The sequence below is a fragment of the Convolutriloba macropyga genome, chromosome 1 (assembly GCF_964194025.1).
Source record: "Convolutriloba macropyga chromosome 1, txConMacr16.3, whole genome shotgun sequence".
NCBI classification, from domain to species: Eukaryota; Metazoa; Xenacoelomorpha; order Acoela; family Convolutidae; genus Convolutriloba; species Convolutriloba macropyga.
Window position 1 is genome coordinate 51,394,385 of NC_134468.1, and position 26,232 is coordinate 51,420,616.

At 36.2% G+C, this 26,232-nt stretch overlaps 1 protein-coding gene across 1 annotated transcript in view; it reads right to left on the minus strand.

The window, feature by feature from the left end:
* The window catches only part of LOC142340229 (uncharacterized), a 105,807-nt gene extending 79,902 nt beyond the window's left edge, over positions 1-25,905 (minus strand). The window contains exons 1-5 of the mRNA XM_075390755.1: positions 25,669-25,905; positions 25,336-25,535; positions 25,030-25,217; positions 14,290-14,708; positions 5,371-5,453 (exon numbers count right to left, since the gene is read on the minus strand). Of these exons, the coding sequence (XP_075246870.1) occupies positions 5,371-5,453; positions 14,290-14,708; positions 25,030-25,217; positions 25,336-25,535; positions 25,669-25,750 (972 nt within the window). The 5' untranslated portion in view covers positions 25,751-25,905. The remainder of the gene's footprint in view (positions 1-5,370; positions 5,454-14,289; positions 14,709-25,029; positions 25,218-25,335; positions 25,536-25,668) is intronic.
* Positions 25,906-26,232: the final 327 nt, after the last annotated feature.

Below are 26,232 nucleotides of genomic sequence, written 5' to 3' on the forward strand. Positions count from 1 at the left end.
AAGTATTTCAAAAAATATACAGGGCCCTATTACAATCCGATCAATTTTTGGAATAATACCACAACCAGACAAACACTGATCCTGCTCCTACTGCTTCTCCATTACAAGCAAAAATGTCCCAATGTTACCGAAATATCTAATTTGACCAAAAAAGTCATATCAATAAGGGATGAATTTTGGATACTTGTATTAGATAAAACAGTTGTGTCAAATGAAGACATTAGCTAGTTTTTTAATAGCTCCCTCGATACCGAATTATGCCATTCATTATTTAGAGTCAGTCACAAGACTACAAAAAACATCAAATGCTGGCAAAACAAGAATCAGGAAAAAAAAATTATGGAAACAATTTGTCGAGGATATAAAAACCATGAGCAAAACCATCAAAAAAATTGTTTCAATCGACCTTATTGGAATATAGAGGCCCCTCTTATTAATTAAAACTCAAAAAGAAAAAAGATTCTTTTAATTGTGATTAAAAATGTAAAAAATTTCAAAAATGACATCCAAAACACAGTCATAATCCTTTTTCATTGCAAAAAACGACAATGACACCGAAACTGTTCTTGCTATCGCAGCGCGGCTAACAAAAAACTCATTTGTACTAACGACAAAAAACGTACTAGCTTTTTTTCACAGAAGAAAGTCTTGATATATCAAAAACAAATATATTTTTTATAAATATCGGTTTAAATTAGCGAAAAACCGCAAAGATGTTAATTCAATAAAACTTTCGATGTCTGCACCACCGGTCAAACTGGACAAAGTAGAAAAATTAGGCAGATTTGATGCCATTTTATATATATAAAAAAATAAATCTACTGAGTTTTCAAGAAAAATGCTGAAAATTTCGCTAAAAGAGTTGGTTCAAACTATTTATCAACTCTCTTCTATCTTCACACGTAAAACCAGGGGGACTATCGTCAACAATTTCATAATATTTTAGCAAATATTGATCAAAATGTAAGCAAAAGATTCAAAAAATGTTAACAAAACATCGGAAGTTAGGCTCAGGTTCACATTTCTTAAAACCTCCGTAACTCCTCAAAAAAGCAAAATTCCAAAAATTCAAATTTGAAACTACGCTTGACAAGCTTTCAAATGATACCACACATAATCTTGGCCGAGGCTATAAAAAACCATGAGCATTACTCATCAAATGCAATATTGCTTCATTGGACCTGATTAGAACAGAGGATCCTTTAATTAACTGGAACTCTAATGAAAAAAGATCCTTTGAGATGAAAATTGCAAAAAATTTCAAAAATGACACCCAAAAACAATCAAAATCATTTGTCATTGCAAAAATCGACAATGAGACCAAAATTGGCCTTGCTGCGCGCCTAACAAAAAACTCATTTTTACTTAAAAAAACGCACTAGCTTTTTTGGCAAACGAAAATCTTAATATATCAAAAATAAACTACACATTTTTTGAATATCGATATTAGCGAGAAACCGCAAAAAGGTTAAGTCCAGCAAATATTCGTAGGAACCCAAGGTAAAATTAGCCCACTCTTGAATAAAGGAAGATTGTGTCACCAGTTTTGATATCTCATGCCATTTTTTTTAAAAAAAAAAGAAAAATGCTTCCAAAAGAGTTTTCAGGAATGTTCTGCTAAAAGAGTTGGTTCAAACTATTCATGACCTCTTTTCTATCTTCAAACGTAAAAACGATGAGATTATCGTTAACAACTTTATCATATTTTCAGCAAAAAAAAATATTTAAATTTAGTAGAAATTGATCAAAAAACGCAAACATAACGAAAAATTTGAAGAAACTACGCTTGACAAGTTTTCTAATGATACCACACACATCTCGTAAAATAAAAATTCAGTCAATCACCAAAAATAGACTGAACAAAAAGAAACAGTTGAGTATATAGTTCCTCCCCCACTAAAGTGCATCGGTACAACAAACGGTAAATTTACCAAAGAAACTGAGTTTGGTTTGCTGTTTATAATGTCGAAGAGCTACATTGATTTGTTTTTTACAATGATTTTTCATACGAAAAACGCGCAATGAGGACTATCAGCACACTACGTCGTATAAAGCCAGACAGTTCAGCTCTCTGCTGTTCAAAGACATAATATCAAGGGACATTAGAAGAAAGTGTAGAGTTGATAAAAATTGCTTTTAGTGCTTTAAATGTGATACTCATCACAATCTTTTTCGTTAGATTAAAAAGCGGAAAAAGGCTGTATAGATTTTTCTGTAGTAAATCAACCATATGTGGTTTTGGTTCTCAGTAGAAATCTCTTATGGGATCTTGTTTATTTTGGAGTAATAAACAGATCAATTCGGAGTTGACGGATATCGAAAACTGTCATTGATCATAATTAAACCCACTTTGTTTAGTGAATACTTAAAAAATCTGTTTTATTTTCCTTTTTTTACTTTTCTGTGGCCGAGTTCAAGCAGGTATATCGTCGAATGTGTACAACCCGACTGATTTGAAAGTGGAGGAGTGACTGTTAGTGAATATAGACTGATCGTAATGATATTTTGAGGCAAAGGATTAACTTTTTCAAAAATTTTAATTCCAGAAAGCTTTCTTGGGAACAAGGTAAAATTAGCCCATATCTTAAAAAAAGGCAGATTCTGTCAACAGTTTTGATGTCTGCACCAACGGTCGTACTGGACAAATAGGCAGATTTGATGCCATTTTATATATAGAAGAACTGCTGAGTTTTTAGAAATGCCGAAAAATTTGCCAAAGGAGATGGTTCAAATTATTCACTAACTCTCTTCTATCTTCAAGCGTAAAACCAACGAGACTGTCGTAAACACCTTTATCCTATTTCAGCAAAAATTGATCAAAATTTAAGCAAACGTTACAAAAAATGTGAACAAAAAAAACGGAAATTAGATTCCGGTTCACATTTCTTGAAACCTGCTTAACTCCTCAAAGAAGCGAAATTCAAAAAATCTAATTTGAAACTACGCTTGACAAGCTTTCTAATGATATCACACAATCTCCTTGTCCGAGGCTATAAAAAACCATGAGCATTACTCATCAAACACAAAATTGTTTCATTGGACCTGAATAGAACATAGAGGAACCTCTTATTAATTGAAACTCTAAAAAAGATTCTTTTAATTGGGATGAAAAATGCAAAACGAAATTTCAAAAATGACACCCAAAAACAATCATAATTAATTGTCATTGCAAAAACCGAGAATGGGACCAAAATTGGCCTTGGCCTGTCAGAAAACTCATTTGTACTTAAAACAATTGCGTACTCGCTTTTTTGGCAAAAAAAATCTTGATATATCAAAAATTAACGACAAATTTTTTTTAAAAATCGGTTTAAATTAGCGAGAAACCGCAAAAATGTTAAATCCAGAAAACGTTCTTGGAAACCCAAGGTAAAATTAGCCTATATCTGAATAAAGGAAGATTGTGTCACCAGTTTTGATGTCTGTACAACGGTCAGAATGGACAAAGTGTAAAAATTAGGCAGATTTGGTGCCATTTATTAAAAAAAAAGAAGTTTTCAAGAAAAATGCTGAAAATTTTGCCGAAAGAGTTGGTTCAAACTATGCAACAACTCTCTTCTATCTTCAAACGTAAAACCAATGAGCCTATCGTCAACAATTTTATCATATTTTAGGGAAAATTGATCAAAATTGAAGCAAAAGTTACGAAAAAAGTGAACAAAACAACGGAAGTTAGGCTGACGTTCACATTTCTTGAAACCTGCGTTACTCCTAAAAAAAGCGAAATTCAAAAAATCTTTTAATTTGGAACCACGCCTTACACGCTTTTTAATGATACCACACATATCTCCCCAAATAAATATTCAGTCAATCACCAAAAATAGACTGAACAAATAAACAGTTGAGTATATAGTTTCTGCCCCTACTAAAGTGGGTCGGAACAACAAACGTGAAATGTGCCAAAAAATTGAGTGTGATTTGCTGTTTGTAATGTCGAAGAGCTACATTGATTCGCCTTTTACAAAAATTTAAAAAAAAACGCGCAATGGGGACCTTCAGCACACTCTGTTGTATGTGGTTGCAGAAAATGTACCAAAGCTACCAGAACTAGTTTCAAAAAAATTGCGCAACTGCGAGTTTTTAAAATTTTTTTAGTAAGATATCCAACTCCAACAAGTGTTTAGCCAGATTCTGGGGGAGATAAGGAGCCTAGAAAAAAAACATTTTGGTTAGATATTTCGCCTTCACGTAAAGATGGGAATTTCAATATTTCAAACTAATCTAGTTCTCGAGGAAACTATCAAGTTTTCGAAAAGATTTACTTGGAACAGTAACTAGAAATCACTTCAGTCAAACAATTTATTGGGAGGCAAAAACAACTTTTTAACGCATTAACTTCAAAAGGAAAGAAGTCACATTTTGTTAGTTGAAGTTATTCTAACCTAAATATAGATTGCCAAATCAGGGTTTTTGTTTTTCTTAGAACCAACTGATTTTTTCATTGAAAATCTAATCAAGATAGTTTTTCCGTATCATAGAATCATTCTTATGTATACAAGGGATTTTAATTCTTGAATAAGTAGGGGAAAATAAAGTATTCAAAAAGTTTTCCACCAAAACTTGAAATTGTCTCCCGAAAATTGAAACGGTCTCTTGAAGTATCGGCTATTTTTCACGGGCTTTTTAGTGGTACGACTTTTCTGAAGATATTGATTGCCCGAAATTGACTGAAATCGAGATAAATTATTAACACCTATAATAAGGCACCTACTTTATTGACCTAACATTTTTTTAGCAGGCATCATTTCGTCCTCAACTTAAATTGAACCGACTTTGCCTCCTCTATAAAGCTTTTTTAGTGAAGTTAAGTCATTCGTGGCCCAACTTCTAGGTCCAACGCACGAACCGGAAGACTTCGGAAACGAACCGAAGCTTTCTTCCAACTAAAATCCCAGTCAACTATTGCATTTTAGAACTCCGTTAGAAATGACACAAAGAAAAAAACGAAGTGTTCACCTTCATAAGGCAACCGACTAACGTTCAACTAATTGCTCTCGAACGACACGCGGGACCGTTGTACCGCATCCTGTTTCACTAAAAGGGGGACGGGGTCACTAAATGGGAATTCGAATGCCGAGATCATTATAGACCATTTCTGTAAGCCAAGAGAAAATGAAACCAATTTTGGCGCAATCTTCAATTGAATTTTATTAGTAAATTGAAAGAGCACTTTTTTAAATCACCCAAAACTCAAAAGGTCAATGACGTAACAGTCACCCAAGAAGTCAAATCGGTCAGATAAAAAATTTAGGCAAAAAAGACACGAGACAATAATTGCTTCTATCTTTGTTTGAGAGATTATAACGCCATTTACTTTGTACAAGCGCTTAAGAATGGGCAAGCATTAAAGGTAATATAGCCTTCACTCACAGTTCTGTTTGCAGACACTGATTGTACAAAGCAGCGCGCCCACTCTGATTCCTCATCTTCAATGTACACAGCAAACACGTCACCTGCATAACGTAACAAATTAAACATAGCTGCCAGATTGCCAGAAAAGAGCCGCAGTAGCTTTGTAGATCTGAAAAAGTTAAAAAAGTAAAGCTTTGTCTCAAAAAAAGACACCAAAAAATAAATTTATTCTTTTGATTAAGGGCTGAGATGTTCAGTTTTGATTAAGAATCTGTATAACTTATTGTTGTTTCTATTAGCTGCTCCTAAATAACCTTCAATTAGAGTGATACACACTCACTTGATCTTATCTCTTTGAATTAAAGGAAAGAAAACTCAATTTCAGAGTGAGGAAGTCATTATTGAGAGCGAGTTAAGTCACGTGTGAATAAAAACTTAATGCCGCGAATGAACAAAAAACTCGCTCCACTAAGAGTGAAAAATGACGCCACACACGCAGTCCAGTTGAAATTGCATTAACCAATGAACAAAAAGCAGATTTCGAGTGATTGTGAAGTCATATGGTCGTAACAAAAATCTTGACAAAATGAACATAGGAGACATGCGTGAATTGGGAAAAACATTTCGAAAAAAAAATCAATAAGTAAAAACTGAAAATCATTTTCAAAATGCCGCATGTGAACAAAAAACATCTAGCGAGAACGCGAATTTTTCTTTTAAACACCGTTTTCTTACTCTACTTTAGAGTGAAAAATTTTCACGCCACAAAACCACTCGCTTTTCGCTCCACTTCCTGTTTCGGTGTGACCAAAATCAATACTGCAATTTGACTTCCAAAATCATGAAAATGTGTAAACAGATCTTTAAAAAAAGACCGCCCCAATTCAATTGAAGTTTTTTGAATTGTAAAAACCAAGAGAAGCCCAATAGGCTCAACTATTGCTTCCCGGCTATTAACTAGTACCAACGTTTTTACTAGTCATTTCAACGACTTTCATATTTTGTAGCATTCAAATATTGCCTTGTTAAAATGATTTCTTCAATGCTTGGAGCGGGAATATCTGCGATAAAACAATCGCCACACACAACTTGAAAAAACGCAGTAATTCTTATTGATTACTTGCAGTTGTACAATATTGATATGACTATATATATAACCGCCTATATGACTGTATATGACTACATAATTGCAATAGGGAGGGGGGAAATATTTACATGGTATTTTATAAAATATTTATATAAGATTGGTTATCAGCATTCTTAAAAACGAGTCCTACTTTGCATTTTCCGGCTCGTAGTTATTTTCATAAAAAACCCACAGAGATTAGTTTGTATCCTATATGAAAAAACGTTTGACCTCTATTTACTGAGAATAAGCTAAAAGTCGACAGAAATCAGATAAAAAGTTCAAAAAATCACTGAAATTTTCTTAAAAGAAATATATTCAATGTCATAAAAGCCATTATATTACAACTGAATGCATTGTACAGGTTCACTTATAACTCTTGAAAAAATCATTTGGATTTTCGATTGGTTAGACTTAGTAATTAGACTGCAAAAAGAATAACAATTGGAGGCAAAACACAAGAACTCAGTTAAAGTTTACTAAAACTCTTCTTCAATGCCATAAAAACGACTGGGTTCACCGAAAACATTCTATTCAACACTTGACCTCATATTTACGTAAACGGGAGCTGTTATTAATTGAGCCTTGAACTGAAAACTTTGACAGTAATTAACATTAAAAAAAAAAGCAAAACATTAAAAAAAGGCAGCACCAAAATGAAAACTAAAAAGATTCGAATAATAAGGAGCCAAGATAATATCAAACCTATCCCTGATTTTACCGGTCACCCAAATGTTTGTTACGTGAAAAATTTCAAAATCAAAAAAACAATGAGGCATTTTTATAATTATCGAGTTAAATTTGCAAAGCGGCAGAATTTTGATTCCAGAAGACTCTTATAGGGCACCGAATTTCATCTACCTCTCTTTCTGAGTTTACGGAGATTGTGTCAGCGGTTTGTAGGTCTCCACCGGCAAACCTAAACAAAGTGGACCAAAAAAGCATAATTTGTGCAATTTTTCATGAAAAGTTCTGAAAGTTATCAACATTTTTAGCCAAAAAAACTCCAATCAAACAATTCAGCAACGGTCTTCTATCTCTAATGGTAACAATAAAAAAATACAGCTAAAAATTTACAGCTAACTTATTCTAAAATATATTAGCAAAATTGAGCCAAATTTTTGCAATTACGGAAAATGCGAATAAAAACTCTCGAATATTCAAACTTCAAAACCTCGATAACTCCATGTAAAAAAAAGAAAAATCTTTTTAATTCCATCTTCCAGGATGTACCTGCCGTTTAAAGATACCCCTCACAACTCGCTACGAATACATCGATCGGCCAAAATTGACTGAACAGAAAAAACTCATTTGAGGATATAGACTTGACAAATGTAAAGCAGATCCTTATTTTTTTCAAACCTGTAAATTAATAATATAACCAAAAGGTTAAAGTTTACATGCCTTCAGAATAATCAGGAATATTTATTGAAATAATCAAAATTATACATTAATCTTCTGGTTATTAATTGATGTTACCCATTAAGCTGTTCGTTCCACTATATATATAATATAAGACACGAATGATCCTAACTGTCTATCTATTGGAAAATTTTCATGCTGACGCTGCAAAAACTGTTGGTTTTTTTTGAAAAGTTTTGATCTCCGTCGCTCTTACGTTAAAGGATAACTTATTCCATTTTTGTATGCTCTTCAAACTCAAGATCTTTTGCTCTGCTTAGTATACTTTTGCGTTCTTATTATCAGCTGTTTTGTCTGTTTGTTCTGTTCTAACTATAGGCGGTTTGCACAATTATTAACTGTTTCTGATACTATCCTCTGATTCAAGTCTGTGGAGACTCAATATACTAAACTTTGAAAAAAATAATTCAGCTGGTAGGACATGCGATTTGAGAAGGATATCACGACAATGATCGAATTTACGACGCATATAACATATTTTTATGCCCCAATTAATCTGTCGATTTATACGCTGTATGTTTTCTGCTGACAATGTCTGTAAATAAACTCCACTGAATGACAAATTAGACAGGACTAAAGATTTGAAAACTTGCAACTTTACTTCCAAGGGTATATGGTTTCTTACCAGATATACTGAGCGAATGGCCGCCGCCACTTTTTTAAAAACTACATTAAGATGTGCTTCAAAAGTCAATTTTGAGTCAAGGCGTATTCCTAGATAGCGACAACTCTCATTAGATTTTATTAAATTTCTGTTAAAAGTAACTTTTGGTTCTCATTCGTCCCTGGTAGAAAAATAAAGTAGTTCTGTTGTATAGTTCCTCCCTCCTCATTAAGTGAGGGTCGGAACAAAAAAGGAAAAGCAGAACTCTTCCGCTATTTTCCTTTGCTTGCCTTTTGTGACGTCAACTTTTTTGCAAACGGTTTTGAAGCAAGATTTCGCAAGAAAAATTGTTATCTTGCAATGTTCTGGCAGAACGAATGGTTATCTTGCAAGATTCTTGTGAAACGAAATGTAAGCTGGGAAGATCATGCAAGATAGCCATTCGTTTTCGACATGGGTACTGTGATTTTCAAGCAATGAGATAATTTTAATAAACATAGCTCGCAGATTGCCAGAAAATAGCCGCAATAGCTTCGTAGATCTGCAGTCTAAAAAAACAGTAAAAAGACAGACCAAAAATATTCGTCTCTTCATTAAAGGCTTATATGTTATATTTTGATTAAAAATCTGTATAACTATTTGCTGCCTCTATTAGCTGCTCTCAAATAACCTTCATTTAGAGTGACACACACCAATTTGACCGTATCTCTTTGAATTAATTAAATAAAAGTCAATTTCAAAGTGAGGAAGTCATTTTTGAGAGTGAGTAAGTCAAGTGTGATCAAAAAATTAATCACGCAAATGAACAAAACTCGCTCCACTAAAAGCGAAAAATGACGTCACACGCACTTCAGTTGAAATTGCATGCATGAATGATCGAGAGCAGATTTGAAGTGGTACAATTCAAAGAATTTTTATTGACTAAACAGAACAACCAGATCTAGAATGGACTATGAGTGAATTGAGAAAACAATTTCAAAAAAAAATCAGTTAAAAAAATAAGAAAAAAACAGAAAATCAGTGTCGAAACACCAAATGTGAACAAAAAAAACTAGCGAGAAATGAAAATTTAATTCAAACAAAAAAAACAAGGCCTAGAATGAGCTGTGAATGTATTGGAAAAACCATTTAGAAAAAATCCGCTCCAAAAAATTGAAAAAACAGTAAAAATCAGAGTGAAATTGCCGCATGTGAAATAGCCACTTGCTTTTTCGATCCATTTCCTGTTTCGTCGTGACCAAAATCACCACTCCAATTTGACTTCAAAAACGATGAAAATGTGTGAACAGATCTAAAAAAAAAGACAGCGCCCCAATACAATTCAAATTCTTTGAATTGTAAAAAACCAAGAGAAGGCCAATAATAGCCCCAGCTATCGTTGTGCGGATATTAACAATGTTTTTAATAGCTTTTCAACAATTTTTCGAGTAGTTAAAAGGTAATATGCAAAAACGCATCAAGTATTCTCCATTTCCTAACCAGGTTTCACGTTCTCAATTTGGACAGCCATCCGGTTTCGATTCTGTCGAACTCCATAGAACTCCAACATCGCCATTTTAAGAGCCTCAAAGGCGTCACTGTTGCTAGTCAGTTGAACTCAAAAACTGGTCAGTGATACCAACGACACTGGCAATTCACTTCCTATCATCAAAATTTTCGGCATGAAGTCACTTATTTTGGAACGCACGCTTGTAGGAATCGCGCCCGTTTTCTAAGGGCTCCGTAGTCCGGGCGGCGTCTCAGCCACCGCTGAAGCATTAGGACGAACAGTAGCTTTCTGCTGAGTCGTCAGCCCTTCTTGTTCCGGTCTGGTTACGCCAGGAGCTGTCATTGGCTCCACCTTAATTTGATATTTGAACTCCGGGTATGAGCCAGTTGATGATAGTACTCTGAAACACCACGATTTTCACCTATCAATTCTCTGGACAGGTAACATTTAAGAGATCCTTCACAGGCGAACGACTTTGAGCATTTGATATTTTGAATGTTTTCCTTTTAATTACTAGCGGGTTTAAGATATTCATTTGAAAAGGAAGTAACAAACCTTGGCCACAAACAAAACATTCACGCGGAAAATTTTTTTTAAAAAGTGGACTGTTGATGTGCTGAAATCATCATGTTCATTTTAGATTTAGCATGTGTCAAGGACACACTGACTTTTGCTCGATTTTGGAAAAAAAATCCCGCAAAAATCGACAAAACAGTCACCTCAAAACCTGGCGGAAGTAATCGACTTTTTCACTGCAACAAAACAAGCGAAATAAAAGGAAGTAATTTTAATCTTATTTTTAATAGTACGAATTCATAATTGTCCTGAGGCCATTCCCCCTCCCAACATAAGTTATTCACTTTTTTGACTCCCAACCCAACAGCTTCGAAAACACACCTAAAGCTAACTATTGTTTTGTAAAAAAAATAGATTTCGCAATGAGCTGAACAGCTGTGCATCATGATTTTTTTCATCATAAGATTAGAAATTAGAATTGTTAAGTGAAATAATTCAAAATCAAAAAACAATGAGGCATTTTTATAAGTATCGAGTAAAATTTGCAAAGCGGCAGATTTTTGATTCCAGAAGACTCTTATAGGGCACCGAACTTCAACTACCTCTCTTTCTGAGTTTACGGAGATTGTGTCAGCGGTTTGTAGGTCTCCACCGGCAAACTTAAACAAAGTGGACCAAAAAAGCATATTTTGTGCAATTTTTCTTTTAAAAAATCTGAAAGTTTTCAACATTTTTAGCCAAAAAAACTCCAATCAAACAATTCAGCAACGGTCCCCTATCTCTAATGGTAACAATAAAAAAACTACAGCTAACAATTTAACTTATTCTAAATTATATTAGCAAAATTGAGCCAAATTTTTGCAGTAACGGAAAATGTGAATAAAAACTCTCGAATATTCAAACTTCGAAACCTCGATAACTCCATTTAAAAAACGAAATTCGAAAAATCTTTTTAAATCCATCTTCCAGGATGTACCTGCCGTTTAAAGATATTTTGAAGATTTTGAACAGAAAAAACTCATTTGAGTATATAGACTTGACAAATGTAAAGCAGATCCTTATTTTTTTTCAAACCTGTAAATTAATAATATAACCGAAAGGTTAAAGTTTACATGCCTTCAGAATAATCAGGAATATTTATTGAAATAATCAAAATTATACATTAATCTTCTGGTTATTAAATGATGTTACCCATTAAGCTGTTCGTTCCACAATATATAAGACATGAATGATCCTAACTGTCTATCTATTGGAAAATTTTCAAGCTGACGCTGCAAAACCTCTGTTCAAGGTTAACTTATTCCATTTTTGTATGCTCTCCAAACTCAAGATCTTTTACTCTGCTTAGTATACTTTTGCGTTCTTATTATCAGCTGTTTTGTCCGTTTGTTCTGTTCTAATTGTAGGCGGTTTGCACATTTTTTATATGTTTCTGATACTATCCTCTGATTCAAGTCTGTGTGGAGTTTCAATATATTAAACATACCCGGCAGATTGCCGGAAAATAGCCGCCGTTGATTCCAATAAGCATGATTGGGATTGAAATAACAGAAAATATTGAAAAAAAAAAAGATTTTTGTACAAAAACATTTTTTAAGTCCGATTTATTTTGATGGCTTTTCGTAGTTGAAGATAACGTACTTCTGTTTCTTAGAGAGAGGCTACAGGGGCTACTATCAATACCAATAGGCATTAGAGGTGGTAACTAAGACTTATAGTAACGACGTTCAAATAGCGGGCATCTAAAATTGGGCTTTATGGGTTTATCCCGTTTCTACTTCTGACTTCAATTCTTTATACTGACTCTGTTCATTTTGAATTGCTTTGCTGAGCAACTGATGTTCAAAATCACTTTTAGCAGAATGAGCGAAGAGAGAAACTAGTCTAGAGAAGTCAAAAAGATATCACGCAAAATGTTGAAAAAGCGGCAAAATGAGGTAAAGCGAAAAATTTTTTTATTCGACGAAGTAAAAAAAAAAAAAAAGTAGGAGCGCTATAATAGCCGGCTGAGAAGATGAGGCGGCTATTAATAAACATTGAAATAATTAATTCAGCTGGTAGGACATGCGATTTGAGAAGGATATCATGAACAATGATCGAATTTACGGCGCACATTACACTTTTATGCCCCAATTAATCTGTTGATTTATACGCTGCATGTTTTCTGCTGACAATGTCTGTAAACAAACTCCAATGAATGACAAATGAGACAGGACTAAAGATTTGAAAACTTGCAATCTTACTTCCAAGGGTATATGGTTTCTTACCAGATATAGTGAGCGAATGGCGGCCGCCATTTTTTAACGACATTTCGATGTGCTTCAAAAGTCAATTTTGAGTCAAGGCGTATTCCTAGATAACGACAACTCTCAGCAGATTTTATTAAATTTCTGTTAAAAGTAACTTTTGGTTCTAATTCGTCCCTGGTAGAAAAAAAAAGTAGTTCTGTTGTATCATATAGTTCCTCCCTCCTCACTAAAGTGGGGGTCGGAACAAAAAAGGAAAAGCAGAACTCTTCAGCTATTTTCCTTTGCTTGCCTTTTGTGACGTCAGCTTTTTTGCAAACGGTTTTGAAGCAAGATTTCGCAAGAAAAATTGTTATCTTGCAATGTTCTGGCAGAACGAATGGTTATCTTGCAAGATTCTTGTGAAACGAAATGTTTGCTGGGAAGATCATGCAAGATAGCCATTCGTTTTCGACATGGGTACTGTGATTTTCAAGCAATGAGATAATTTTAATAAACATAGCTGGCAGATTGCCAGAAAATAGCCGCAATAGCTTCGTAGATCTGCAGTCTAAAAAAAACAGTAAAAAGACAGACCAAAAAAATTCGTCTCTTCATTGAAGGCTTATATGTTATATTTTGATTAAAAATCTGTATAACTATTTGCTGCCTCTAATAGCTGCTCTCAAATAACCTTCATTTAGAGTGACACACACCAATTTGACCATATCTCTTTGAATTAATTAAATAAAAGTCAATTTCAAAGTGAGGAAGTCATTTTTGAGAGTGAGTAAGTCAAGTGTGATCAAAAAATTAATCACGCAAATGAACAAAACTCGCTCCACTTAAAGCGAAAAATGACGTCACACGCACTTCAGTTGAAATTGCATGCATGAATGATCGAAAGCAGATTTGAAGTGGTACAATTCAAAGAATTTTTATTGACTAAACAGAACAACCAGATCTAGAATGGACTATGAGTGAATTGAGAAAACAATTTTTAAAAAAATCAGTTATAAAAAATAAGAAAAAACAGAAAATCAAAATGAGAAATGAAAATTTAATTCAAACAAAAAACTAGGCCTAGAATGAGCTGTGAATGAAATGGAAAAACCATATAGAGAAAAATCCGATCCAAAAAATTGAAAAAACAGTAAAAATCAGAGTGAAATTGCCGCATGTGAACGAAAAACCACTACCGAGAAACCGAATTTCTGTTCAAACAGTTTTCTCACTCTACTTTCAAATTAGAGCAAAAAAAAGTCACGCCGCAAAACCACTCGCTTTTTCGCTCCATTTCCTGTTTCGGCGTGACCAAAATCACTGTTCCAAGTTGACTTCAAAAATCATGAAAATGTGTGAACAGATCTTAAAAAAAACAGCGCCCAAATACAATTCAAATTCTTTGAATTTTAAAAAACCAAGAGAATACAAATAATAGCCCCAGCTATCGCTGTGCGGCTATTAACAATGTTTTTAATAGCTTTTCAACAAATTTTGGGGTAGTTCAAAGGTAATATCCAATAACGCATCCAGTATTTTCCCATTTGCTAACCAGGTTTCACATTCTCAATTCGGACAGCCATCCGGTCTCGATTCTGTGGAACTCCGTAGAACTCCAACATCTCCTTTTTCAAAGCCTCAAAGGCGTCACTGTTGCTAGTCAGTTGAACTCCAAAACTGTTGAAACTTGTCAGTGATACCAACGACACTGGCAATTCACTTCCTATCATCAAATTTTTCGGCATGAAGTCACTTATTTTGGAACGCGCGCTTGTAGGAATCGCGCCCGTGTTCTGAGGGCTCAGTAGTCCGGGCGGCGTCTCAGCCATCGAAGCATTAGGACGAACAGTAGCTATCTGCTGAGTCGTCAACCCTTCGTGTTCCGGTCTGGTTACGACGCCAGGAGCTGTCATTGGCTCCACCTTAATTTGATATTTCAACTCCGGGTATGAGCCAGTTGATGATAGTACTCTGAAACACCACGATTTTCACCTATCAATTCTCTGGACAGGTAACATTTAAGAGATCCTTCACAGGCGAACGACTTTGAGCATTTGATATTTTGAATGTTTTCCGTTTAATTACTAGCGGGTTTAAGATATTCATTTGAAAAGGAAGTAACAAACCTTGGCCACAAATAAAACATTCACGCGGAAAATTTTTTTTAAAAAGTGGACTGTTGATGTGCTGAAATCATCATGTTCATTTTAGATTTAGCATGTGTCAAGGACACACTGACTTTTGCTCGATTTTGGAAAAAAAATCCCGCAAAAATCGACAAAACAGTCACCTCAAAACCTGGCGGAAGTAACCGACTTTTTCACTGCAACAAAACAAGCGAAATAAAAGGAAGTAATTTAAATCTATTTTTAATAGTACGAAATCATAATTGTCCTGAGGCCATTCCCCCTCCCAACATAAGTTATTCACATTTTTTGCCTAAAGCTAACTATTGTTTTATAAGAAAATAGATTTCCCAATGAGCTGAACAGCTGTGCACCAGGATTTTTTTCAATATTTCAGAATATCAAAAGATCAGAAATTAGACTTGTTTCAAAACAATCTGACCATGGTGGGTTTAACAACTCAAAAGAAATAAAGACAGATCAAGATTAAAACATTCAAGTTTTTTTCGATATTCAACTTTGCTTACTGCTTCTCCTGGGGTTTTACCCACACCGAGCACCCCCTTCTGGTTGGTCGCTTCCCTCAACACCCGCCTTCTTTCCGGTTCTGTGTTTTCACCAACCGCAAGGATCCCTTCTGGTTCGTCGTTTCCCCAACCCCTCGTCCGCCTTGGGCTTTTTATGGGGTTTCACCCACCCCGAAGACCCCTTCTGGTTGCTAGTTTCCCCAACCCCTCGCCTGCCTTCCGGTTCTTCAGGGGTTTTACCAACCCCGAGGACTTTCTGGTTGGTCGTTGCCCCAACCCCCGCCTGCTTTCCACATCTGGGGTTTCAACCAACTCAAGGGCCCCCCTTCTGGTTGGTCGTTTCCCTAACCTTGCCTCACTTTCCGGTTTTTCGGGAATTTTACACAGCCCGTGGACCCCTTCTGGTTGGTCGTTTCCCCAACCCCCGCCTGCTTTCCGTTTCTGGGATTTTACCCACCCCGTTGAACTACCTTCTGGTTGGTCGTTCACCAAGCCGCGCCTGCTTTCGGATTCATCTGGGTTTTACCCACCCCAAGGTTCCCCTCAACAGGTATTTCGATAGGTAGGTACTGGTAGGTTCTGGCATCTGGCTGGTAACAGTACTGATAGGTATTCGTTTAGGTAGGTATTGTAAGGCTCTGGTCTTTGGTAGTTAAAGGCTACGTAGGTAACGGTATAAGCAGGTATAGGTAGGCAGGTAATGGTATAAGTAGGGCAAGTATAGCAGTAGGTAGGCTATTGGTATAAGTAGGGCAGTTTTAGTAGGTAGGTAGGTATAGGTATCGTAGAAATAACGATAGACATACTGTTATCAGGAAACTCTTATCAAGCCATACTGTTTTCAGGATATACATCTGGCACCTTGAAGCACACATCATCCTTAGTGATAAGTAATCATTGCTATTAATTACTAGCCATTGCTTGGTAAAGACCAATACCTTTCAGTATGGAAAATCTTTGTCTTTTGCTATATTTTCATAGTCTACGTTAATGTTTCAAACACACAGCAGTTGACCTGGCATGAGTTCCATCAAACTAGAGCCACCTGTACAAAAATAGAGAAATCTGAGGCAATGAAAAGTAAATCGAAAATCCCGATCCGGCAAGCAAAAAATGCATAAAAATTCAGTTCGAAAACAATTCAGAGAAATCACTCAAACGTAAGCAGAAAAACGTTTCACTTATTGACAGGAAAATCAGAATCAATCCAATTGCATTCTATAACGAAGCGCAGCTTGTGCTTGATTGCTAAAAATCTTATTGCCATTTGAACAAAAAAGAGGCGCAAAAGATGCCAGGAAGTCATAAGAAGACAATGAAATACAAGGAAGGAAAGCAATAGTGTACAAACAACGATTCGAGAATTCCGTTTACACAAGGACGTTGACAGCAACCACAGTTTCCCAGATTAGTTTGTGCGTACCTGGATTGCAACTCTGCAGCACTTCTTGGAGCCGACTTGGTGGAAGCGGTATTATCAGCTTTGACCGACCAGCGTTTCCCGCTCAGAAGTGTACGCCTGGAAAGATTCAACGGTAACACTGTTGGTTGCAAGAGTTTCCACAAAAAGGGAACCAGTTGGTTGCCAACCGTGTTGCAAAAATTGAAAACATCATTCCAGGCTTCAATTAATTCATCCCTGGGATATTGATCGACATTGTTGTAACCAGTCGGATTCTTATCACCAAAGACTGTTGTTGCACCAAATTTGTGGCTGAGGTTTCTCTTAATGCGCAATCAGAATGATTCTCCTCCGTAGACGCAAAATTCTATTTGCTCGTTGGAATTATGTTCTGAATTCCAACACGGTAGGCAACATCATTCCCACGAGCAAATAAAACTTTGCGTCTACGGAGGACAATCCTGTTGATTGCGCATCAAGAGGAACCGAAGCCACAAATTTGCCGCAACACAGCCTTCGGCGGTGTAGAACCGACTGGCTACACAAATGTAGATCAATATCCCACGGATGAACCAATTGAAGAAAATCAGCCGGCATTGGAAGACGGACTGCAAATAGAAAGAGCGAAGCAAACCAATATGGTTGTAATTCAGAACAACAATAGTTGAACTGAGTCAGAGAACATCTTTGAAAAACTTGTTCGAATTCAACTAAAATGAACCCAGCACAAAAACGACGTCAGCGAAAGATTAAGGAAGCCGCCACAGCACCTAAACCATTCATCTTACAAACTCAGCTGTCTTGAGATCTATATCCGGGACGATTGCCTTAAACAGCCTAATTCAACTTTTCTTGCAGGAGTTTGCTAGTCAATAGTTTCCATCAATTGAAAAAGAACAGGAAATATCAGCTCAAGCAATGCGGATGCCTTAGATTATTTGGGACTAATCAAAATGATGCCAGGAGAAATTAAGGTAAAAACTGGTAAAACGAGGTAGGTAACAATTTTAAGGTACAAGACGCGGAAGTTAATGCATGTAAGATTGACGTAGGTAAAGTTGATAAGTTTCAGGCAGGAATAATTGGTTATGATCCGCTAGAGCATATGGATAAGCCAACAGGTTTCAACACATTCGATTCAAAAAAGTCGTTCGCGTGGTTGGACGACTAGCAAATTTGACATACAATTAACAAGAAATTCCCAAAACTCATTCCTAAAATTTTACCCATCAAACTTCTGATCAGAAGCTCATGTCAGGAATTTACATGAAGGACTACAATTGGCATTGTTCTCTCTTCGAAAAACAGTTTGGACAAACCCGGAGGACTATCATCTGTAAAAAAATGTTGGGAAAAAACTGTGGGAACAATAAAGATCTCTTGTATTTCATCACTCAAATTGAGGCCATCCTCAATTATAGCCAATAACAGCCCATTCTAGTGATTTCACGGACCCGTTAGCACTAACGCCAGCTGATTTCCTCACTAGACGCCGATCAACAGCATTGCCCGAGCCATCCCATGATGACAGCAGAACACTAAGCAGAAAGTTACAAGGCATCAACAGAATTTTCAGACAATTTTGGAAAAAGTGGTCCGTGGACAAGTCAGATGACTTGACGACACTTCAACATAACCCGAAAGATCATGATAACAAACAACAAAACGCCGTCAACAACATTGTTAGCATCAAGTAAGATAATGCTCCTCATATGCTGTTGCCACTAGCGAGGAAAACAAAAATATTCAATGCAAATGGCAACATAATGCAAGTTGTTCGAGTAATACCTCGAAAAGGGCTCCACATACGACCAATAGGAAGACATGTGCCTTTGCAAAGGGAGAAATGCGATTATCAGTTACCCGAATGAAATACAGCAGGGGATTCAATGGACGAGGACCAACATGAAAAAGCAAGAAAGGCATATTCAATTTTGACGCAAACAGACCTCGGCAATAAAATAGGAGTACCTTTAACAATGTGTACACAAAACTCGGTTTAATTTTTCAGCAATCAACAATTTCAACTCTTTCATGTCCATGTTTAGTCATTCACCTTCAAGACCACAACGATATTAGTGATGACGACGACAAGGCAGAGGGAACGACCAGCTTTCAAGACCCAGCTTAAAAACATCTTCAGGAAACAACTTCTCTTTAAAATTTAGTATGAAAAGAGTTTGCGCAACTCTAACAATTTAGGTTTGAGCTCGTACAAGGAGGTCGGAATATGTTGCGGTGATTAACCCTTTCGTCTTCAAACTTTGGGAACCTGACAACTTCAATTCAAGATGACTTCTTCAACAAATGGAACAAATTACCACGTGATTTGAAGTAAGAAATCAATTTCATCTGATTTCATTATAAACACTTGTTTCCTTTTGAGCTTGAGTTCTTCTTATACATAAAGCATTTAAGTCTTCAAAGCGAGTCGAGATGGGTACGCTCAACCAACTAAAAATGAATGCAAGTAAAACCGAGTCACATTCAACTGTTAACCAAGTGCAACGGATGCACATCGCGAATGCTACCCCTTTCTCCAATATGAATACAACAGCACGGAAAAAGCCTACAACCTGTCATTTCTGTGGATCTAGTTGGACATCTGACCACCGTAATAAATGTCCCGCTCGGGGAAAAAGATGCAATAACTGTGGTATTGAAAACCACTTCGCAAAGGTTTGTCGCAAACCTAAAGATCCCAATTCGTACCCAAAACCTAAGCCGCGGGTCAATAACGTAGAAAAAGATGATCAAAATGAAGATGTCAATCAAATTTCGGCCAATTTTGATCCTGATTTGGAGTCAAACTATTCTTCAGATGAAGATAATTGTGTAGCAGTAGTATCTTCAACAGATTCCACAACTTCGGTGGACGCAATCAATCTTCCTGTAATTTTCGGCAATACATCAGCAAATGTTTTGGTGGATTCGGGCAGCGTATGCACAATAATAAATGAATCCTTGGCGAACTCCATCATTTCCTATGACTCAAAATCGAAGTGGATACGCGAATCCTAAACAATTGAAAACATTTTCAAACGAGCCTATTCATACGGTGGGCATTCTCCAAACTTCAATTCAAAGCAGCAATTGGTACGCGAATCCAATAGAAATTCAAGTAGTGGCGGATGGACATCGTTCTCTATTGGGTAGAGATTTGTTTACAGCTCTTGGACTCTCAATACAACAATCAAATAATCATATAACAATCAATCAGGTAGATCAAGAATATTGCCCAATCAAAAAACAGATTGCTACTGATTTTCCTGACCTAATCTCCAGAATTGGTAAGTCCAAAGTACATACAGTTCGTTCAAATTTCCACAAACATTATACTCCATCACACCAAAAAGGCCGCCGTGTTCCTATAAACTTATTAGACAAAGTATCCGCTGAGCTAAAGAAACTTTCTGAACAAGGACACATTGAAAAACTACAAGAATGTTCGGATAAAAACTTCATTTCTCCCATTGTGATTACGGTCAAAAAGGACAAATCTGTAAAATTAGCTCTTGATTCGAAAATATTAAATAAAGCGATCCACAAAAACAAGTATCAAATGCCAAATATAGATAGTCTTATCGATTCAATTTCACAAAATATTAATAATTCAAATCTGGGAGATAATGTCTATTTTTCAACGATCGATTTAAAATATGCCTATAGCCAACTAAAGCTGCATCCGGATACCGCACGTCATTGTAATTTTAATATCATTTGCGGCGAAGCAACAGGTACGTATCGTTTTAAAACGGGATTTTATGGCCTTACGGATATGCCGGCCGAGTTTCAAAAGGCAATGGATTACACATTGGTTGGGCTGACTAACACATACTGTTTTCTGGATGACATAATTGTAGTTAGCAAAGGCACCAAGGAATCGCACCTCAAATACGTGTACAAATGTTTGCAAAAACTCGAAGCGGATAACCTTAGAATTAATTTAAGCAAATGTCACCTTGCAAAACATCAAATAAATTGGCTTGGCTTCACATTCTCACAAAGTGGTGTTAAACCTATAGAATCTAAAACAGCGGCAATTGCGGAAATCAAAGCTCCAAAAACATTGAAACAATTACGGTCATTCTTAGGTAGCGTTCATCATTTAAGCAAATTTATACCTAATCTTGCCAAAATATGCCACCCTCTTCGGCCCCTATTAAAGAAAAACGAAAAATTTATTTGGAATGAAAATCATCAATTACATTTTGAACATATCAAAACTGTTATTGCAAACGCTACAGAAAATACTCATTTTAACCCAACACTGGAAACGCGAATCAAATGCGACGCATCCCGCCAAGGCTTAGGCGCTGCGCTTGAACAATTAGATTGTGAAGGGTGGAAAACAGTAGCTTTTGCATCTCGTTTTCTTAATAGCAATGAAGAACGCTATAGTATAAATGAACTCGAATTACTTGGGGTGGTTTGGGCCATTGAATATTTTAAATATTATCTATTTGGGAAGACTTTCACAGTTTTAACAGATCACAGAGCACTTCTTTCAGTCTTAAAATCACACCGCTCTAATAAATCCTACAACAGTAGATTAACACGATGGATTGACCGTTTGTTACCATTTGATTTTAATATCGAACATATTCCTGGTACTAGAATGGGCTTAGTTGATTATATTTCGCGACAACCAAATCAAAACGCTAAAAGTGTCAATCAATACGATGAGGAATTCATGGTAGCAACAATTTCCCGTTCTGCAACGCAATTACATCTTTATTTAGTCACGCGAATAAAATTCCTTTCCAAAAGCGGCACATAACCAGTAATTATAAGCAACAAGTAAACAAGACGCGCGTCCACTTTTGCAAACCTGCTAAAATTAGCACGAATAATTCAAATGCCTCAATTAATCCACTCATTACTCGAGCACAAGTAAACAATTACAATTCCGAATTCATTTCTAACTTTAATTGCCGTGCAAATCAATTGATTCAAAACACTACTGCATCCGCATCGTAAATCCAGTCAAATAATTTTAATTGTAATTCAGCCGCAAAAGCAGAAAATAAAGTAAACCACATAATAATGTCTGCAAAAGAAGTGCCTCAATCTAACCCCCCAACTCCTACTAATGCTCCCAAAGTAACTTTCCGCACTCAATCAACCCCAATAGCGACAACTAGCACGAGCCCTAACATTCATACCCCAATTTCATCATCACCCGAAATTCGAGACATTGAATTGTCCAGAGAGGAAATCTTTGAAAGTAACTTAAATCAACTCTTTACAAAATCATTCCTAGCGGTTCTAACAAGTAAGGACGCAGTATTAAAGGAAATTAGAGATTGTGTCCTCCAAGACGACGAGAACCGCTGTAAAGAAGTCAGCCCTTACATACATTCCTTTTGGAAGGACCTTCACGTGAGGTCCGGTTGCTTGTGTGTTGACGAGCGCGTCGCCATACCCAATTCGATAAAGGAAGCGGTACTGGAATCCATTCACAAACCCACCCTGGTAGTTGGGGCATGATTTCACTGTCTCAGTATGCATGGTGGCCATATATGCATAGAAATTTTGGCTAAAGCATCGGATTGCGTTCCATGTACTGATATTGGTAAGAATTTAAAACCTATTATACCAAAATCTAAATGGTATCCACATAAGGCTTGCCAAGAACCAAATGAAGAAATTCAAATTGACTTTGGAGGTCCGATAACAAATGAAAAAGATAAAGATATTTATTTTTTGGCATGCATTGACCGTTATTCAAAGTATCCGACATTTAGAATTTTTGAAAAAGCTAATGGGACGAACGTAGTAAAATTTCTCCGTAATTACGCTTATACTCATGGAATTCCGCGAACAATCCGTTTAGATCAAGCCACTTGTTTAGTAGGTAAACAAGTTACAAACTACTGTAATGAAAATAATATTAACATTCTGGACGCGCCGGTCGGAGATCATAGAGCAATTGGATTAGTGGAGCGAATGATACAGACAATTAAACGGCGGTTATCCTGTATGAAAACTGAAAATAAAGATTCATTTTCAACATCTAAAGCAATTAAACAAATAATTTCTGACTTACGAGTAACAAGACAGAAAACAACACAGATAACTCCGTTTGAAGCTCATTTTGGTCGTCCGGTGAATACTCCTTTGAGCAATATTAGCACATATCCATCAAGTTTAAACTTAACATATCAAAAAATATTTAATCACTATTTAGATGCTGATACAGTTCCTGTAGACAACTACCTCGATGATGCTGGATGGGTCAATCCTGAGAGAAGCGATCTGGAAATTGAGACAGCGATGAATAAGGCACAACAAGATGCAGGCTCCCGCTACCGTGACTCCGACAATAAGGAATCGCGGTTCATAATACACCCCAAACTCACGAACCCCATTCCGAGAACGGAAAAGTCATTAAATGTGAAGCTAGCGCGAAAACTACCAAACAAAAAGAGGACGAAAAGACAGCTCGCTGGGCTATACGAAGTTTTAAAACCCGGATCATTCGTCACTAAATCCTCCCCCACGACAACAATAATTAACGAACCGGGGCGATCACCAGTTAAAGTCAGAGATAGTGATTTGGCAAAGTTTGGCACCAAAGCTGAAAGATCCACTTATCTCTGGGCATACGCACAAAGGCGTCCTGAGCCCTATGAGCAAACAACAGAAATAAAGATTGCCAAACACAGCAACGACATTAAGAAGCAAAAGCGAGGGGAAACCAAAATTCGACACCGACATCGAGACACTACTTCAGTTGTTTCCTCTGTCAACTCAAACGTTTCTCGAGCCCTCACCGTACGCAAACCTACAAAACCGCAGCCCAAACGACGTCGAAATGCAGCTTCAATCAACGACAATGATAACGCGACAGCTCAGGAACAACAACTGATATCAATAGTACCCGCTCCACAAATGTCTTCTTCTCAAAACCAGCAGAATCAAGACACACATTCCGACCCGCAAGAAAAACAAGGAACCCGAAAACGAAATCGGCCCCAATTTTACGGCTTCACAGACGCGGATATTTCACCAACCAGTTCTCTGACCTCTACTAGTTCAGGCAAACAGAAAAAACGCAAATCGAAAAAAGAAAAGAAGGATGCAGCAAACGCGAATACAGTGGTAGCCATGATTCAAAGTGCGGAACATTCAAGAATCCCCTCTCCCCCAAGACCGGACATTCAAATTGGCCAAGTTTCGCCACCAGATTCAAGAGTTAGATATCACGAATATGAACAAGAAAGAGAACTACCTGTTTGGGATGCAGAAAATGAAATTTAAGCTAAAAACTCAGTAAAACTGTCATAAACTACAATCACTTATTTAGTCTTGTTCCCACTTCTTTAATCTAATTTTAATGTTAACCTTGCTTTTAATTTATTACAGTTGCTCTTCAATTGTTAGTCTTAAATTCATTCAAGTATTCGCCCTGCGAATCCATTTATTACTGTGTGTGCACTTAAATTGTTCAGTGTAATGTATTCAGTTTACATGTTGAGAATTTTAAAGCGTATTCGCTTCACGATTTCAAAATTATTGAACATTTAGAATTTTATGTGCTGTAATTGTCTGTCAAGTGGTGATAATTTACATTCATTAGCATACACAACCCATGTACGATTGAAAGTCCTCAGACTTATAAGCCTCGCATATACTTAAAATTTAATCGTTGTTATTCTTAAATTTAACATTGTAGTACCTCTACAATTTTGAGTTAAGTTATGTTCATCCCACTCGTTTGCATGTTTTGTGTTGATTCTAAAAAATTGTAAATACATTAAAATTTTTTTTGTCACGAGGGAAATGTGATACGTATGGATACCTAAATATATATCGAAACCTTTATGTGTACTAAATTATTTATCCTCTATATCTGTAATTATATCATGCGTTTTTATAACTAAAAGTTATGACTTCTATTTATTCACCTATATTAATATTCCCGTTAGTCTACTAAATTATTTCATATTTTGTTCATGCTAGTTTATTATAAGTAATCATAGTTTCACTTAATCGGTCTGAATTCAAGTTGCTCTGCAAACGCTCTTCATATTCCTGAGTTAAACTTAGCAGTGGATTCGCACCGCGTTTCCAATAATCAGAATTCGTAATACACAATTATTTGTGTATTCGCTCAGCAATCCCTAACACATTCTTGAGACAAAGTATTCGCAACGCGAATCCTAAACTATTCGATAAGATAAAGTATAACAAATACCATGGTTTGAAACAACAAAAACGAAAAATGAGCATACTTGAAGTAAAAGTCGACATTCAAAGGAAATTTGGCATCAAACTGTGCCCTCTGCTCTGGTGTCCATTGTCTCTTAAAGTCGAAGGTTGCCTCGAAGCACAATTTTGGCACCTTTAGCATCTCTCGAAACGGCGAGAAAACTTGGTTCAACGGAACTTCATCGTAGTTGCCATAGTCACAGAAGAAGACCTACAGCAACATCAGGTGAAAGAAGCTGTTTTAAATTTGTGATTTTGTCATGATTAGCTTCAAATTTTCACTTCACACCACCTCAGTCCGATAGATTAATAAAAAATCATTTGAGAACCTGTATCGCCGGGCTATTATGAGACAGTCCAATCATTGTGGCCCGATAAGGATTGCCGTCTTCTCTGTATATACACATCAGTGCCTCCCCCTCTTGAGGCACATTTTGAATAGGCTGCATATTTCGTTGGAGCGACTTGAGCAAGGTCATTAACGATTCTAACTTGGGGAGCTCATCTGTCAGTTGAACGTAGAATTCGCCTGAAGCATGAAAGTTGACTAATAATAAAAAGCTAAACAAAAAGCATCCCACTTCACCCATGCATTAATACTGACTAGTCCTGGGTTGTCCCAAGCTTACATTCATCTGATTAATTGTGAAAATTTGCATTACCTGGCCCAGCCGAGTGCGAAATTCGCCCAACCCTTGTTTCATTAAACGGCAGTAATATGGGCTTATATGTTAAGTCCTCCATTTTCAATCCATCCTGAAGCAAACAACTCAGTTAGAAAAACATCAATGATGAAGATTGACCATTAAGAGTGAATTATTGTTCTCGAGGCGACAGTTTTCAAACTAAAGTAAAGAGACAAAAAAAACATCTACCCCCACTGGGCGAATATGATAAAAAAAGGAACATTGTTAATTTCCTCTGGTACACATAAGTATAAAAAGCAAGTGGTAAAAGAGGCAATGCAAAGTTAAGAATATAACATTATGTAAAATTATAAAATCATTAAATTAATTAATTAAAAATTTGACCTTACATTATTAAAAAAACGGCCTAAAATGCGAGCATAAAATGTTCTCACAATTTTATATGTACATCGTGAAGATTAAAAATGAAAATTAAAATCTAATGCTCTCAATGTCATCTTTTATATCTGTTACTTTTGGGTCCTTCAAAAATTCTTTCCAAAAATATTCTTTAAGTTCTTTTTTTAAGGAAGCTTTCGA